At 42.4% G+C, this 14,266-nt stretch overlaps 2 protein-coding genes and 1 long non-coding RNA gene across 4 annotated transcripts; 2 read left to right on the forward strand and 1 right to left on the reverse strand.

Annotated features, from left to right (window-relative positions):
* Positions 1–367: 367 nt before the first annotated feature.
* On the forward strand, positions 368–5,827 carry LOC135261020 (toll-like receptor 13). Its single transcript, XM_064346857.1, has 2 exons — positions 368–504; positions 2,714–5,827. The coding sequence occupies exon 2, from the start codon at positions 2,760–2,762 to the stop codon at positions 5,526–5,528; it is 2,769 nt and encodes a 922-aa protein (XP_064202927.1). The 5' UTR covers positions 368–504; positions 2,714–2,759; the 3' UTR covers positions 5,529–5,827.
* A 766-nt stretch (positions 5,828–6,593) lies between these two features.
* On the forward strand, positions 6,594–14,183 carry znf622 (zinc finger protein 622). 2 transcript variants are annotated; one of them, XM_064346858.1, is made up of 7 exons: positions 6,594–6,733; positions 7,570–8,146; positions 9,844–10,119; positions 11,305–11,467; positions 11,890–11,999; positions 12,674–12,817; positions 13,442–14,183. In XM_064346858.1, exons 2-7 carry the CDS (start codon positions 7,579–7,581, stop codon positions 13,573–13,575), a joined length of 1,395 nt encoding a protein of 464 aa, XP_064202928.1. In that variant the 5' UTR covers positions 6,594–6,733; positions 7,570–7,578; the 3' UTR covers positions 13,576–14,183. The 2 variants fall into 2 exon arrangements, with proteins under 2 accessions (XP_064202928.1, XP_064202929.1); XM_064346859.1 differs by having other exon boundaries at positions 12,674–12,868; positions 12,900–13,542.
* On the reverse strand, positions 11,006–12,675 carry LOC135261023 (uncharacterized). The gene is made up of 2 exons (XR_010331808.1): positions 12,520–12,675; positions 11,006–11,531 (listed from the first exon to the last, which is right to left on the reverse strand). It is a non-coding gene; the product is annotated as an uncharacterized LOC135261023 (long non-coding RNA).
* Positions 14,184–14,266: the final 83 nt, after the last annotated feature.

Below are 14,266 nucleotides of genomic sequence, written 5' to 3' on the forward strand. Positions count from 1 at the left end.
TGAATACTGCACGTGTCAAGAGTAGAATAGTTACTGACCAACAATAAGTCAGTAATGAGTGTGACTGGCCAACTATACTGAGACCAATAGTGAACTCTTTGATAAATTACAATGGATAATAGCAATTGAATATCATCAAATAACAGGCGACACTGTAGATTAAATGAGAAGCATGGGTTTTCATTATTAACACAAATGAAACAGTATAGACTACACAGTCCACATCAAAATGATGGTTAACAAATTTTCACTTAAATTTCAATTATGGCAATATATGCACAGAAAACAAATTTTCACTGTACTTGTTTTATGGGAGTGGGTATTCATCTGTTGCTCTTACAAGAAAAGACAACACTATATTCTTTCCAACACTTTCTTCTGCTTTTTCATGATCGGAAATCACAAACCTGAAGAAGTGAAACCGAAGGCTATAAGAACATAAGAAGGACCAAGTGCATATCTTTTCAGAACAGATACGCTTGTTAACAACAGCTGGACTTAAAGGTAATTTTTAAAACATTATATTTAGATATGATTACTTAGAATTGTGCTTTTGAAGTGACTTGTATTATTCTTTATATGACATACAGTAATATCCCATCTGGACCAATTTCATCTTAAAAAAAGATTTCTGTAAACAGTCTACTCAAGGGTTGATAGTATTCACAATGTATTGACAATGTGGCCCTGTACGAGCAACAATATTGGAAATATACTTTTATTCATTTTTTATCCTAACTGTACTGCACACTTGACTTATCTGAGTTCCTGATTGGATTTAGTGTTAATATTCTGAGATTGAGCTTTGGATAAAAGTACAATTTATGATATTCTGTATTCTTGAAAACCAGTAATGTTGGTGTGATTTTGATGTTTAAAAAACATATTTAAAATGAGCTTGAAAACATTGATTTTACCTAAAACACCATAAACAACATGTATGTATGTATGTATGTATGTGTATGTGTGTATGTATGTATGTATGTATGCATGTGTATGTGTGTATGTATGTATGTATGTATGTATGTATGTATGTATATGTGTATATATGTATGTATGTATGTATGTGTATGTGTGTATGTATGTATGTATGTGTGCGTGTATGTATGTATGTGTATATGTGTGTATGTATGTATGTATGTATGTATGCGTGTATGTATGTATGTGTATATGCGTGTGTGTGTATGTATGTATGTATGTATATGTGTATATATGTATGTATGTACGTATGTGTATGTGTGTATGTATGTATGTATGTGTGCGTGTATGTATGTATGTGCATATGTGTGTATGTATGTATGTATGTATGTATGTATGCGTGTATGTATGTATGTGTATATGTGTGTATGTATGTATGTATGTATGTATGCGTGTATGTATGTATGTGTATATGCGTGTGTGTGTATGTATGTATGTATGTATATGTGTATATATGTATGTATGTACGTATGTGTATGTGTGTATGTATGTATGTATGTGTGCGTGTATGTATGTATGTGCATATGTGTGTATGTATGTATGTATGTATGCGTGTATGTATGTATGTGTATATGCGTGTGTGTGTATGTATGTATGTATGTATGCATGCATGTAGAGAAATGAGCGACGCACATAGAGTGCACAACGAGTTCTGTCAGACAACTGTTGCTGCTGCAGTCTCGCCTGTTTTCGTAATCCACCAATCACATACAACACTCATCCATAGTTATACTTATCCAATCACATGCACACATCACCAATGGAGCACCTTTTTAAACCAACAATGAAAACCTCCAGTGCTGCTTGCATGCACTGCTTTTGCACTGCTGCACAGAATTGCGCTCACTCTGGCACTGCCTGTTGGTTAAAGGTGCTTCTAGATATTGGGGGGGGGGGTTCTGATATTACTCCAGTTTACTAGGCGAGGAAGGGTAGTGCACTCTGTTGCAAGCACTGTAGTACCTGAAGCAGCCAGCGCCATTCAGCACCACATCAAAAATGTACTTGCATATTTATTAAATATGTAATGTAAATTTGTGAGTTGTCCTGACTGAAATGCAGTTTTCCAGACTGACATTGACTACTTGAAAAGATTACAAAAATCCCTGAGATTTTTTTGAGTGAAACAAGAAAAACAAAGTAAAAGTTACCAATTGCATTGACCAAAAATACAGAAAGTGGTATAATGTTTGGGACAAACCAATACTTATTCTTGAGCTCTGTACTCCATAATTTAATATTTGTAATCAAACAATTCATGTGTGGGTAAAGCTCAGATCCTCAGCCCTTTTATTAAAGGATATTTTAGTACAATTTTTTTTTACCATGTGGAAAGAACAGCACTTTTTATACGTAGGTATTATACCGAAGTAGACCACATTTGACTTAAAAGCAACCTTGTGAATCCTGTGGGACAGTTAAAGGATTAACACATAAGCTGGATAAAGTCATGGTTAATAGGAATCCAAATGTCCAAATCCAGACTTCTGCATTCATTCAAATGTCTACTGTATGCCATTCCTTCAAGGAAGCCAACCTGAGTATTGAGTATTATATTTTTAAAATCCCTTTGCGTGGTAGTGCAGTTGTAAAAGAATAAATTATATCAGATAAAACTTGTGAAATGTGAAAACTTCATATATTTATTTTTTTAAAAACAATGCAACTATTTTATTTCAGGTTGCATTGTAGGACATTATTCGCTTTGTGTTGATTTCTGAATCTCTCTGCATAGGTCACCTGACATTGAGACTGCTTTGACTGTTCCTGTGGGAAAAAAGATGGCACGTTTCCTGCTCTCTCTTGCTCTCCTGCTCTTCAGCGCTGGTGCCTGCTGGTGTTATGGAATGGAAGGTTGTGCTAGTAATTATAAGGACAGTAATTCCATTTGGTGTGTCAAGAAAAACATACAAAACCTATCCCGTATCATGGACATGGTCCCACAAAATGCCACCAGAATCAACCTTTCCCAAAATAAAATAAGCACCATTCCCGTTGACGTATTTAGAAAGTTCTGGAGGCTGCAAGACCTATCCCTGCAAAGGAACAATATCTCTTCCCTGAAAAGAGCTCAATTTGGAGGCCTCGTACAACTGAAGCGTCTGAACCTTTCAAGTAATATTCTATCAGAGATCCAACCGGATACATTCCAAGGGCTCACACAACTTAGGGATCTCCTCTTGTACAACAATCACATCACAAAGATTCCCACTGGATTGTTTCATTACCTCCCTCAGGTCACAACTTTGGATCTTTCACTAAACAAACTGAAATATTTGAACAGCAGTCAATGCAAGAGCAGCACGCTAGAAAACCTAGACCTTTCGTACAACAATATCTCTTGGTTGTCACTTTCAGGATTTTCTGGCCTCATTTTTCTCTGCCTCTCCTTCAACCCTATTCTGCATCCAGTGCCACATCCACTTGCTCTAGCCCCTTCAATTACAAGGCTGATGCTCCAGGGGATTGCCCCTGAGGTCCTGGCTGGACTGTCAGATAAATTCAAACATGGTCTACAGGAAACTTCTTTTTCCATCTCTACCCAGAGGTCAGGCATTTCTGTGTGCGGTTTGCTAAAAGGAATGGATAATCTCAAGCGTGTGAACATTGACCTGAGTAGATTTACGTTTCCAAAAAATACTTCAGTCCTGATAGGGTGCAAAACGCCAAAATTTCTTATACTCAAGAATGCATCCCTTGGAGACTTTGAGAAATTCAGATTAGTGCAGGGCGGGGAACATACATCTCGGCTCTCACTAGTGCAGTGCGGACTTCGAAGCATTTCAGAGAAAACGTTTCAAGGCTTTCAGCGACTTTCAAATTTAAATGTGGAAGACAATGATGAACTGAATATCCATCCAAAAACTTTTTCTGTTTTCAGGCAACTGAGGAAACTCAGCCTCGACAATGTCGGGGTCAGTGAACCAAACACAGACTGGTTCCAAAACCTTTTGTATCTGGAAACACTATCCATGATGAATAATGACATGACCAAGCTTGCCCCTAATGCTTTCAGTGCACTACGCAAGCTACGGAGCCTTTCTCTGCGCCACAACTTGCTCCAGGTCATTGCCGGTCAGCCTTTCTGCAACCTCAGCATGCTCACAACATTGGATCTCAGCGTTAACATAATCTACAGCATTGAGAATGGGTCTTTCACGGACCTAGTGAGGCTTAAAAACTTGAGTCTCAATGGAAACCGTATCAAAACTGTGAATCCTGACATCTTACGTGGTTTGGCGAATCTCGTAGGTTTAGATTTGTACGACAATCAGCTCCACTTCCGTGAGGGTGATTCCCCTTTTATTACACTAAAATCTCTGCATGATTTAAATTTGGGTTACCAGGGTCCTATTACAATAGGAATGGGGTACTTAGGGTCCACTTTGTTTAAAGGATTAGAAAATCTACAAACACTAATCCTTACATCTGCAACCTTAATTACCTTCCATCCAAACACATTTGCCCCTCTTGTTAATTTATATAGTTTATATATTAGTGATATTACAATGACTCACAATAACTTAACGGCTCTCTTCCATCCTCTTGTGTCACTTACAGATTTGGTTTTAGGAAAGACTGGCCTTGATGGTCTTCCTGTCAGGCTGCTTCCACAAAACAACACTTTGAAATATTTGAGACTTATGTACAACCATATCCATGTATTGGAAAAGTCTGTGCTTGACAACCTACCCTTCCTCAAGTATCTTGATGTCACAGTTAACCCTTTGTCCTGCAGTTGCCAGAATGCCTGGTTCAAAAACTGGTCAGTGAAAAATTTGGAAGTCCAGGTGCCATACCTCTATGACTTCCACTGTGAAAATGATCCCACCCTGCCTCACTTTTGGGAGTTTAATGACAAAGAATGCAGCTACGACTCAGTCAATTTCAACTTCTTCCTGTCTACTGCCCTGCTGAACCTATTCATCCTTTTTTCAGGCCTCACCTGGCACAAACACCGGTCAGCACTTCGCTATCTAATCCTCCTTCTCCATTCACGTATTAGGGGGAGAAGGAAGGGCAACAAGACTTTCACCTATGACGCGTTCATCTCCTACAGCTCTTTGGATGAACCCTGGGTGATGGGGGAACTGGTACCCCACATGGAGGGACCCACGGGGAAAGGATTCCGACTGTGCCTTCACCACCGTGACTTCCGCCTGGGAGCAGCCATCTTGGAGAACATTGAGGCAGCCATCTACAGCTCACGCCGCACACTGTGCGTGGTGAGCAGGGACTTCCTGCGCAGTGAATGGTGTGCTTTGGAGTTCCAGCTGGCCAGCCTACGGCTCCTGTGTGATCGGAGCGACGTGCTGCTGCTGGTCTTTCTGGAGAAGATCCCTGACCACTGTCTGTCCTCATACACCCGGCTGCGCAGGATGGTGCACAAGAACACCTATCTGCTGTGGCCTGAGGATGCTGCAGAACAGGAGGCATTTTGGATACGACTTCAGGATGCTCTAAGAGAAGATGTAGAAGAGGAGGGAGAAAGATTTGGCAGCCTCCTTGTTGAGGGCAGGAAGAAAACGAGTTTTAATGGCAATGACTGAACCTATTTCTGTCTAAGCAGAAATAATAAGGATGATACTATTGATATAATGTGTTTGCATGTGTATACATAATTAATGAAATAATTTTTGTTGTAGCCCTATAATAATACATATAAATATAGATTTTGCAGTAGACGCGGACCCTGTGTAATCCCTTTTTTCTCACATCAAAATGTCAAAATGTCCATTGAGCCACAAGATGTATGGTGACATTTCTTAAAATGTATAAAAAGGAACATTAATATTAAAAATTACTTTTGATACAGTGCCATTTCTATAAATGACAGCTGGAAGTCTGATACCGTATGAGCATTTTGTGTGGTCATTTACTCCAGGTTTGCTACTGTGAACCAATCATACAGTCAAGCTCCTGACTGTAAAAAAGCAACCAATGACACAAGACTGACACAAGAAACAGGTCTCAAAATGAGTTGTGTCAGTCCTGTTGGTCAAGATTTTGAATTTACCAAAGAACTGCTTTCTGGATAAAAAAAAATAAGAACTGAAAAAAAAAAATGAAATAGACTCAACATTTTTCACCCCTACACTTACACTGACAGCTTTATCAGCTGTTGCTCTACGTCTCCTCGTCCAGAAAAACTTGTTTCATGATTAAAGCAAGGATCAGAGGGATGTAAAACCAAGTTGGATTTTTTTTTTCTATAGAAGAAAAAACATTTGACCAAAATATAATGTAAAGTGATAAACCAAAATAAAATAACTACTGACGACTATTAAGAAACACTGGCAATTCCCAGAAGATTGTCCGCATTGTTAAGTGAAGACATCGGTCTCTTCTAGACATACAGCTCGCGAATCTGTGATTAGAAGTCGCCACCTGCAGGTAGCCAATCCCCAACATCCATCCACAAAACATATTCTTTAGAACACATTTTATGTGATGAACTATTGAAATTCCATATTCAATCATAATGTAATGACATAAATCAAACATTATTTTCTCATGAGAGTTAGTAAAAAATTATAGGAGTCATAATAAGTTAATTAATAGCAAAAGAGACGTAAACTTTCGAGAAAAAATTTCGTCCACGACTCCCTTCTCTATCCTCCCCGTCGCTTGGTGGCAGTGCTGGCCATTGCATCGACTCAATTCTTCTGCCATTAAATCACGTGAAAGTTCACCCGGAAGACTCGGTGAAGGTTTTCAACTCGTGTTCACATTCTGCGTCAGAGATTGTTCATCGGTAAGTTAAATTGTAACGCTGTTTGCGAGTTTTAACAATAATCATACATAGATTTTGTGTGATAAATAGTCGAGTTGGCTCATTAATGTTCTCCCTAACTGGCCGTTTGGCTTTCCTATCTTGGAATAGTGAGTTGTCGTCAGTTACTTAGTTTACTTCAGCTATTTAGCTAGCTAAATTAGACTTGTCGGTGTTTGGCTATAGATGGAGTTTGGTTTGCACAATTTACGAAGCAGGATAATAACCTTTAATTGTGATGAAATTATAGAGTTATCCAGGTTCTGGGGTAAATTGTGCAAATCTAGTGTGGAATCTTGTGCGCAATTTGTTAGCTAGCATTTGCGGTTATGCTGCTTTGCTGTTAAACAAGTAAACTCGCTTAAGTCCGTGGTAGCGGACATAAGGTGTAAAACGATGAAACTGAAGGTTAGGGAGCAGCAACCAACGTTGGTAACAGTTTGTGGTTTAGTTTTGTAAAGCTAGCAGTTGTAACTTACCGTGCCGTATGGCAAATTGCAGTAATATTTGGATAGACAACAGTGATCTTTCTGATACCAAATGTAGGTCTTTGTCTTGTAAATGTGTTAAATGTATATGGATGTGTTTTAAATATATTTCAGCTCACTGGTGGGCAACGTTGGTGTTGGAGATCCGCATTATTATTATTATTATTTTGCAACACAAAAACGCATTATGCACCAATGAGATGCATACTTTGTGTTGTAGTTTTTGTTATGCGCAATTGCGAGCAAAATAATGTAAAAAATAATGAACATGTTTTTGTTCTGTATTGTCTTTTGCACAAACAAGACATTACAAAGCTGTTCTTATCCCAGTTCACAGGCATGTCCTACACCTGCATCAGCTGCCGGGTGGCATTTGCCGACGGCGAGGTGCAGCGCGCCCACTACAAGACTGACTGGCACCGCTACAACCTCAAGCGCAAGGTGGCAGACATGCCGCCCGTGACGGCAGAGAACTTCCAGGAGCGGGTGCTGGCTCAGCGGGCGGCGGCCGAGGAGCAGCTCCAGGGCGAGGCGGCGTGGTGCGCCACCTGCAGCAAGAAGTTCTCCAGCGACAATGCCTTCCAAAACCACCTGCAGTCCCACAAGCACCAGGAGGCGGAGAAGCGCGCACTGCTGGCGGCACAGAGGAAGGTGGAAAAGATGAACGAGAAGAACTTGGAGAAGGGCCTGGATGAGGGCCCCATGGACAAGAACGCCAAGAACGAGGCGCTCCAGCAGGCCTTGCGAGAGCAGCAGAAAGGCTCTCCCGCCAAAATGGCCAAGGCCCAGGCTGCCCCTCCGGAGGGGCAGGAGAGGGTGCGGCCGGAGAAGCCCCCGAGACTGCAGTGGTTCGAGGAGCAGGCCAGGAAGATAAGCGAGGGGGATGAGGAGGTTGTCGTGGCAGATGGTTTGTTGACACACATCACATAACGCTGCATCTGTTTATTTCTTATATTTTAATTTGGGTGCCCCACGATAACGAAAATTGAAGCCATTCTTTAAGTAATGTTTTGTATTGATGGTTTAAAACAAAATTAATGACAGGAACAATTAATGTAATGGTGGGAAAACAAAGCGGAGGGGAAGAAATAAGGATTTGTCTACATTCTTCAGATCAGCTGAGAAACAATGTGCAGAGCACCAGCCAAATTACCGAAATCATGGTGATTGAATAGAAACGAATGTCTTAGAATGATTAAGCGGTACGAATCTCTTGGTTTGTTCATTTTCCCATAATAGGAGCAGCCCTAGGCATACAGACACAAATGTACTGCGTTTAGTGACTCTAGATAATAAACTTCCTGATAAAGCCAATTGCACATTGCCCTGCATGGCACTGGCATGGCCCAGATTCAGTACAGACCGTGGGGTTCATCTATGCGCTGGAACAGCCACCAAGCAACCTTCGTTATGTTTTGTTTTGGTCACCTACGATTGCTTGCTGCTAGGCATGTCATGGCATTGGTTTGCGACACCATGATAACCAGCCATAAAATCTCTGTGGTTATCATGGTATCAATAAGTAACAAATGCACTGCCATGAATGAATAGGCTAAAGCTGCATTTTAAGCAATATGTGGCCCATTGTTTCTCAGTTATGAAGAAGTATGTTGATGTGATTTATTCCAGTTAAGTACTTCTCAGTCTGTCTAGAGAAATAACTTGTGATTATTCTGTCATGTACTTACCCATCAATCAAGAAGAGGGGCGGAGGTGGAGAGTTGACTTGCTTACATAGACGTAGGTTTTTACCAACTTCTGCCTATGGGCTGGGATCCAGGCGGTAACTAAAATGTTCACCCTTGGTTGACAGTGCAAGGCTCTCTTCCTACACGAAATGCAGTGGCAGGCCTTAATTAGATATGTGTATTTTGTTGTTATCTGTCTTTAGGTAATGCTGATCATGTGCTACAGATTTGCTTTTAAATGCGTCAGTGTTGTTTGGATCTTAAATTAAAATTGATTCTGTAATGTGAGCATGTCTTTCAGGCAAATAGTTGTGTTTTCTCAGGTTGCAGTATTTCTTGCACCAACTGCAAATTATTTGGTAAGAAAGAGGGCTTTATAGAGGGCCATCTGGGTAGTGTATAGGTATAAGCACTCGCCTACCACCCGGGTTCAATCCCCGGCAGTGGTACATCCGGCTTGGTCAGACGTTCCTACGAACACAGTTGGCAGTCGGTGAGTGTATGAGTCCTGATCCCTGCATTAGCGACTCCTACTGGTTGGTCGTGGTGCCTGTCCAGCGGGGAGGGGATCCGAGGGAGATAGCGTGAACTTCCGCGCGCATTAGGCTCTCCTGGTGAAACTCCTCTCTGTCAGGTGAAAAGAAGCGGCTGGCGACTCCACATGTATGTATCAGAGGAGGCATGTGGCAGTCTAAACCCCTCCCAGACCGACAGAGGATAGCGCATTGACCAGGACTGTGGCTGGTCCACACGGGGAGTTGGTATAACGACTAAATTGGGGAGAAAATGAGAGAAAAATGGCAACAAAAAAAAAGGAAGAGGGCTTTATAAAAGCCAGTGTGGAAGACTGCACATACTGAATATGGAAAAGTTGAAGTAGACACATTAGTCATTTCCTTCTTTTTTCTTCTGGCAGAGGAGTGGGAGGATGTGAACGATGGTGATGACGACGAAGACATGATGGATGAGGAAGAGGAGGATGCGATGGAGGCAGAGGGGGAGGAGGCGGCGGCGGCGAGCACCACGTGTGCGCCATCGACCCCAGGGGCCATCCCGATCACAGACTGTCTCTTTTGCACCCATCACTCACACTCCCTCCTCAAAAACCTGTCTCACATGACCAAGGCACACAGCTTCTTCCTGCCTGATGTGGAGTACCTGGTGGACCTGAAGGGCTTCATCCGGTACTTGGGTGAGTGGCACCCTCAGCCAAAGGGCCATTCTCTGCATCACAAACTGCAGTCGCTCATCCTGGATCAGGCCACAGCTCATCTCACAAAGTGCTCACAGGCTTCTGACTGACTCGGGATCAGTTGGGGGTGTCTAGGGTTGCTGCCATTGTGCTGTCTCAGCGGGGTGCTGTTATTTTTGCCCAAGCCGTGTTAACACCATGCTTGGTAGCACTTTGTAGATATGCAAATCCCTGTCAGCATTGGAGAATGATGATAGAAATTTTTGAAAAGAAATATGTTTTTGCAGTTCGAGTATGTTTGCACTGTAATAGTCATTTGTTGTGTATTTATTAATTTAACGTTGCGTATAAGGGTTTTTCTCAGTGTGCATGCGTGCGTGCATGTGTATACCAATATAACTTACAATTGTTGTAGCTAGCATTACATTGTTACTAGCTGTCTTGAGAAAACTAAACAAAATATAACTAGCTAGCTAGATATCATATTTTATCTGAAGTACTTATGAGATTGTGACAAAGTATGAAAGTTGCATGATAATGTTGCTTGATTTGCATAAAGCAGCTTGTTCGGTGGCTATTTCTGTTCACTAACATTGACAAACATAAGCTAACAGGTAAAAATTTGGAATGTCTTGAAAGGTTTGCAAATTTTGCCTTATTGCATGCACCTCTGGTTGTAATGAAAGTGCACAATATTGCATGTGGTGTTTGCATAATTCCATTAGGCACATGCTCTTCCTGCTGTCGTGCCTTTTTAATGTTCATTTTCATGTAGTTTACCCTCAGAGCCTAACCATACTCTTACACAGCGCGTAAAATATGAAAACCGGAAAATGAAATGCATCTAACAGTGATTAAAAAAAAAAAAAAAAAACTCTTGACAGGGTTGCTTGGCCTAAATTATATTTATTTGTCCAGGAATTAAGAATATCTCTCTTATCAACAACCTTCCATCCATTACATCAAAGGAGAGGACATAGCTGAAGGAGCGCACGATCACCTCGATTTAGTTGTTGGGATCACACAATGCCACAAATGCATAAGGCTATACCTCGCGTGCACTTTAGCGCTTTGCCCTTTCGTTGAATAATTGGACGCTAGAGTGAAGTGAAGCAGCAGACCTGTGTCCTTCTGCATAATTGTGTTTATGCTCCTTAATTGGGTGCCTTCTGTCTCCTGTCCCAGGGGAGAAGGTGGGGGTGGGGAAGGTGTGTCTCTGGTGCAATGAGAAGGGCCGGTCCTTCTACTCCACCGAGGCGGTGCAGGCCCACATGAGCGACAAGAGCCACTGCAAGCTCTTCACCGACGGAGACACCGCTCTGGAGTTCGCCGACTTCTACGACTTCAGGTAAGGGTCCGGCGCCGCGTCACGGCGGAACGACACTCTCCAGGACGACGTGGCGAGAGGAAATCTAAAACGTTAGGTTTCAGAACACATTCTGCATGTTACATATGGAGCTGTGAGCAAGCTGGTGCGTAATGACTGAAAACGGAGGGACACGAGCCGCATTTGTGTGAGCCACAGTCAAAAGGGCCCCGAGTTCCTCCCTGAGAAGCCTGTCTTTGCCCTGAGCTGAGTCTGAACGGAAGCAAACGGCAAAGAATCATGAGCCCGAGCCTTATGCGAATGTTCTTTTTTGGGTGGCGTTTCTGTGGCATCCTAAATCGGTGATCAGAAAGGTTTGCTGCTTGAGTTGGGGCTCTTTCTCAGTGCAGTAATGGTTAGAGGCTCGTATGCACTTTTCTGACCCGGCTGTCTGGAATGCACAGGTGTAGCTACCCAGACCAGAAGGAGGGGGAGGATGATGCCCAGGAGGAAGGGTTGCCAGAGAAGAATGTGGAGTATGACGACGAGACCATGGAACTCACGCTACCCTCAGGTGCCTTGTGCTTGTGTGCAAATCGACCCTGTCAGTCCCACATTTATACTCCCCGTGTCACATCCTTACTCTTTTACTCACTGTGGCACTCTGACATTCTTATATCTGCCATGTCGCATCCATACTCTAATACCCTGCCTTGTCATTCCCTCATGCTTATTTAGTCACATCACATCCGTACTCTTACCCTTACCCTGTCAATATCACATTCTTAAATCTGCCATGTCAGACGTACTGACACGTACTCAGTCTGACAAGCTGATGTTGTTATATGTCACATCCATACCGTATACTCCCCGTCATGCCCACATCCTTATTACTCACCATGTCACTCCCATACTCTCATACTACCCTCATCCTGAAAGCATATTCACCATGTCACACCAGTACGCCTTTACTCAGCCTGTCATTCCGACATTCTCTAATGCTGTCTCACTGACATATTTGCTGTGTCACATCCATTCTCTTATGCCGTCTCACTGACATATTTGCTGTGTCACATCCATAGTCTTATACTCACCTGTCATTCCCTCATCCTTATATTCACCGTGTCACGTCCGTCTTTTCTCACACGTCCGTCTGTCACGCCAGCAGAAGTCGGTGCTCTTCTCCCCTCGCTGTTTTACACGCTGTCATACTGACGCTCTGCTTTAACTCCCTGCTCCCCGTCACAGGCGCTAAGATTGGACACCGCTCCCTCATGCGCTACTACAAGCAGCGGTTTGGGGCCCCCAGGACTGTGGCGGTGGCCCACAACAGGAACGCGGTGGGCCGCGTGCTGAAGCAGTACCGAGCCCTGGGCTGGAGAGGAGACATGGGTGAGTGCTGGAGGGCGGGGCAGCGAGGTCCCACATCTCACCCCATTAGAAGTATCAAATGGAGACAAGATCCTGTTGCTAGAGTTTGTTTTTAGCAATATTCCGCTTTAACTTTGTCTTGTGCAGCAAGTTCCTTTTTTTAATGCTGCTTTATTTTTTTCACAATAAACTCCAGTTGTGTACGATGCAGTCTTTTTTTTTTTTTTGTACTTTCGCTTCAGTCGTTTTATTGAATTAGAAAAAGCTTATGAATGGCAGTGAAATGCATCCGAAACAATACCCTGCACGTGTGCCATGTAATTTATTTAGATGACACAGCATGAATGCAGCACTATAATGGACCTTACAATTGTATGTCTTGCTGTGAAAGTAAATGTCACTTGTACTGCAAGCCATCCATTAGATTTTCCTGTTGAAAGATGTAGTGTCTGACTAGTCGTTCCAAATGCTTACATACCATTGTGTGCCCCACAGTTCAGGAACCCACAAGCTTGATTTAGACTCCCCTCCCACTCCATCAGAATTCTGTGGACCAGGCCGTATTTTTAAAATTCAGTGATCACATGTTCATTTGGCTGAAACACAGTCTCATAATTCTGATTTGTCATGTCCCCAACCACACAGGCAGAGAAGCTGGATTCCAGAACCAGAAAGACATGCGCTACATACAGAGGATGAAGTCCAAGTGGATGCTGAAAATGGGAGTCCACAACAACGCCACCAAACAGATGCACTTCCGGGCCCAAGTTATGTTCTGAGCCGGCCGTGTGGTTTTCTGGGGAAACTCCCCTTGCTTTGGACAGGCCACAGTGGTGATGAGAGCCCAGACTCATGAACCCTGAAATGGGTGAAGCTATAAGTGACTCACTGGCTTTGAGTAGGACCAGTTTTAGTGTTCTACTTTAGAGACCATTGTCCTTTTATTGGTTCGTAAAAGGCAGTGATTGATAGCACAAGATGGGTTCATCCATTATGGGGTCTGTGAATGCTTACTGTCTCATCTGCAGCCCACAGGCCATATGTGTGTCGTGTTTGTGGTTATTGGTTGGTGGTGCTGGTAATGCGCTTGGCTTGCCTATTCTAACTGGAGAGCTTTCCTTGAAGCATGGTCCATATGTCTGTAATTACGCTTTTCTCTTCTGAAATTCTGAACATTTTTCTGCATTACCGAAACTATTATTTTCCCAAGACAAGGCTAGCAGCCAAATCATACTTTCCTGCTAAATCATTTTAAAGACACTTTGTACAGTATACATTCATTTATCTGGAAGGATACAACATTTTTGGCGACTTCATAAAGAAAAGCCATAATGAATACATTGTGATTAATTCCACTGCATTTTAATAAATTACCATGAAGTAAGAAGTTGTTTTAGTTTCTTTGAATGCATTCAGCATAGAAATCGGAATGTACTTGAATATTCCTTGAAATGAGATGCCTCTGATAAC

This window comes from Anguilla rostrata, chromosome 8, assembly GCF_018555375.3.
Source record: "Anguilla rostrata isolate EN2019 chromosome 8, ASM1855537v3, whole genome shotgun sequence".
In the NCBI taxonomy this organism is placed as follows: domain Eukaryota; kingdom Metazoa; phylum Chordata; class Actinopteri; order Anguilliformes; family Anguillidae; genus Anguilla; species Anguilla rostrata.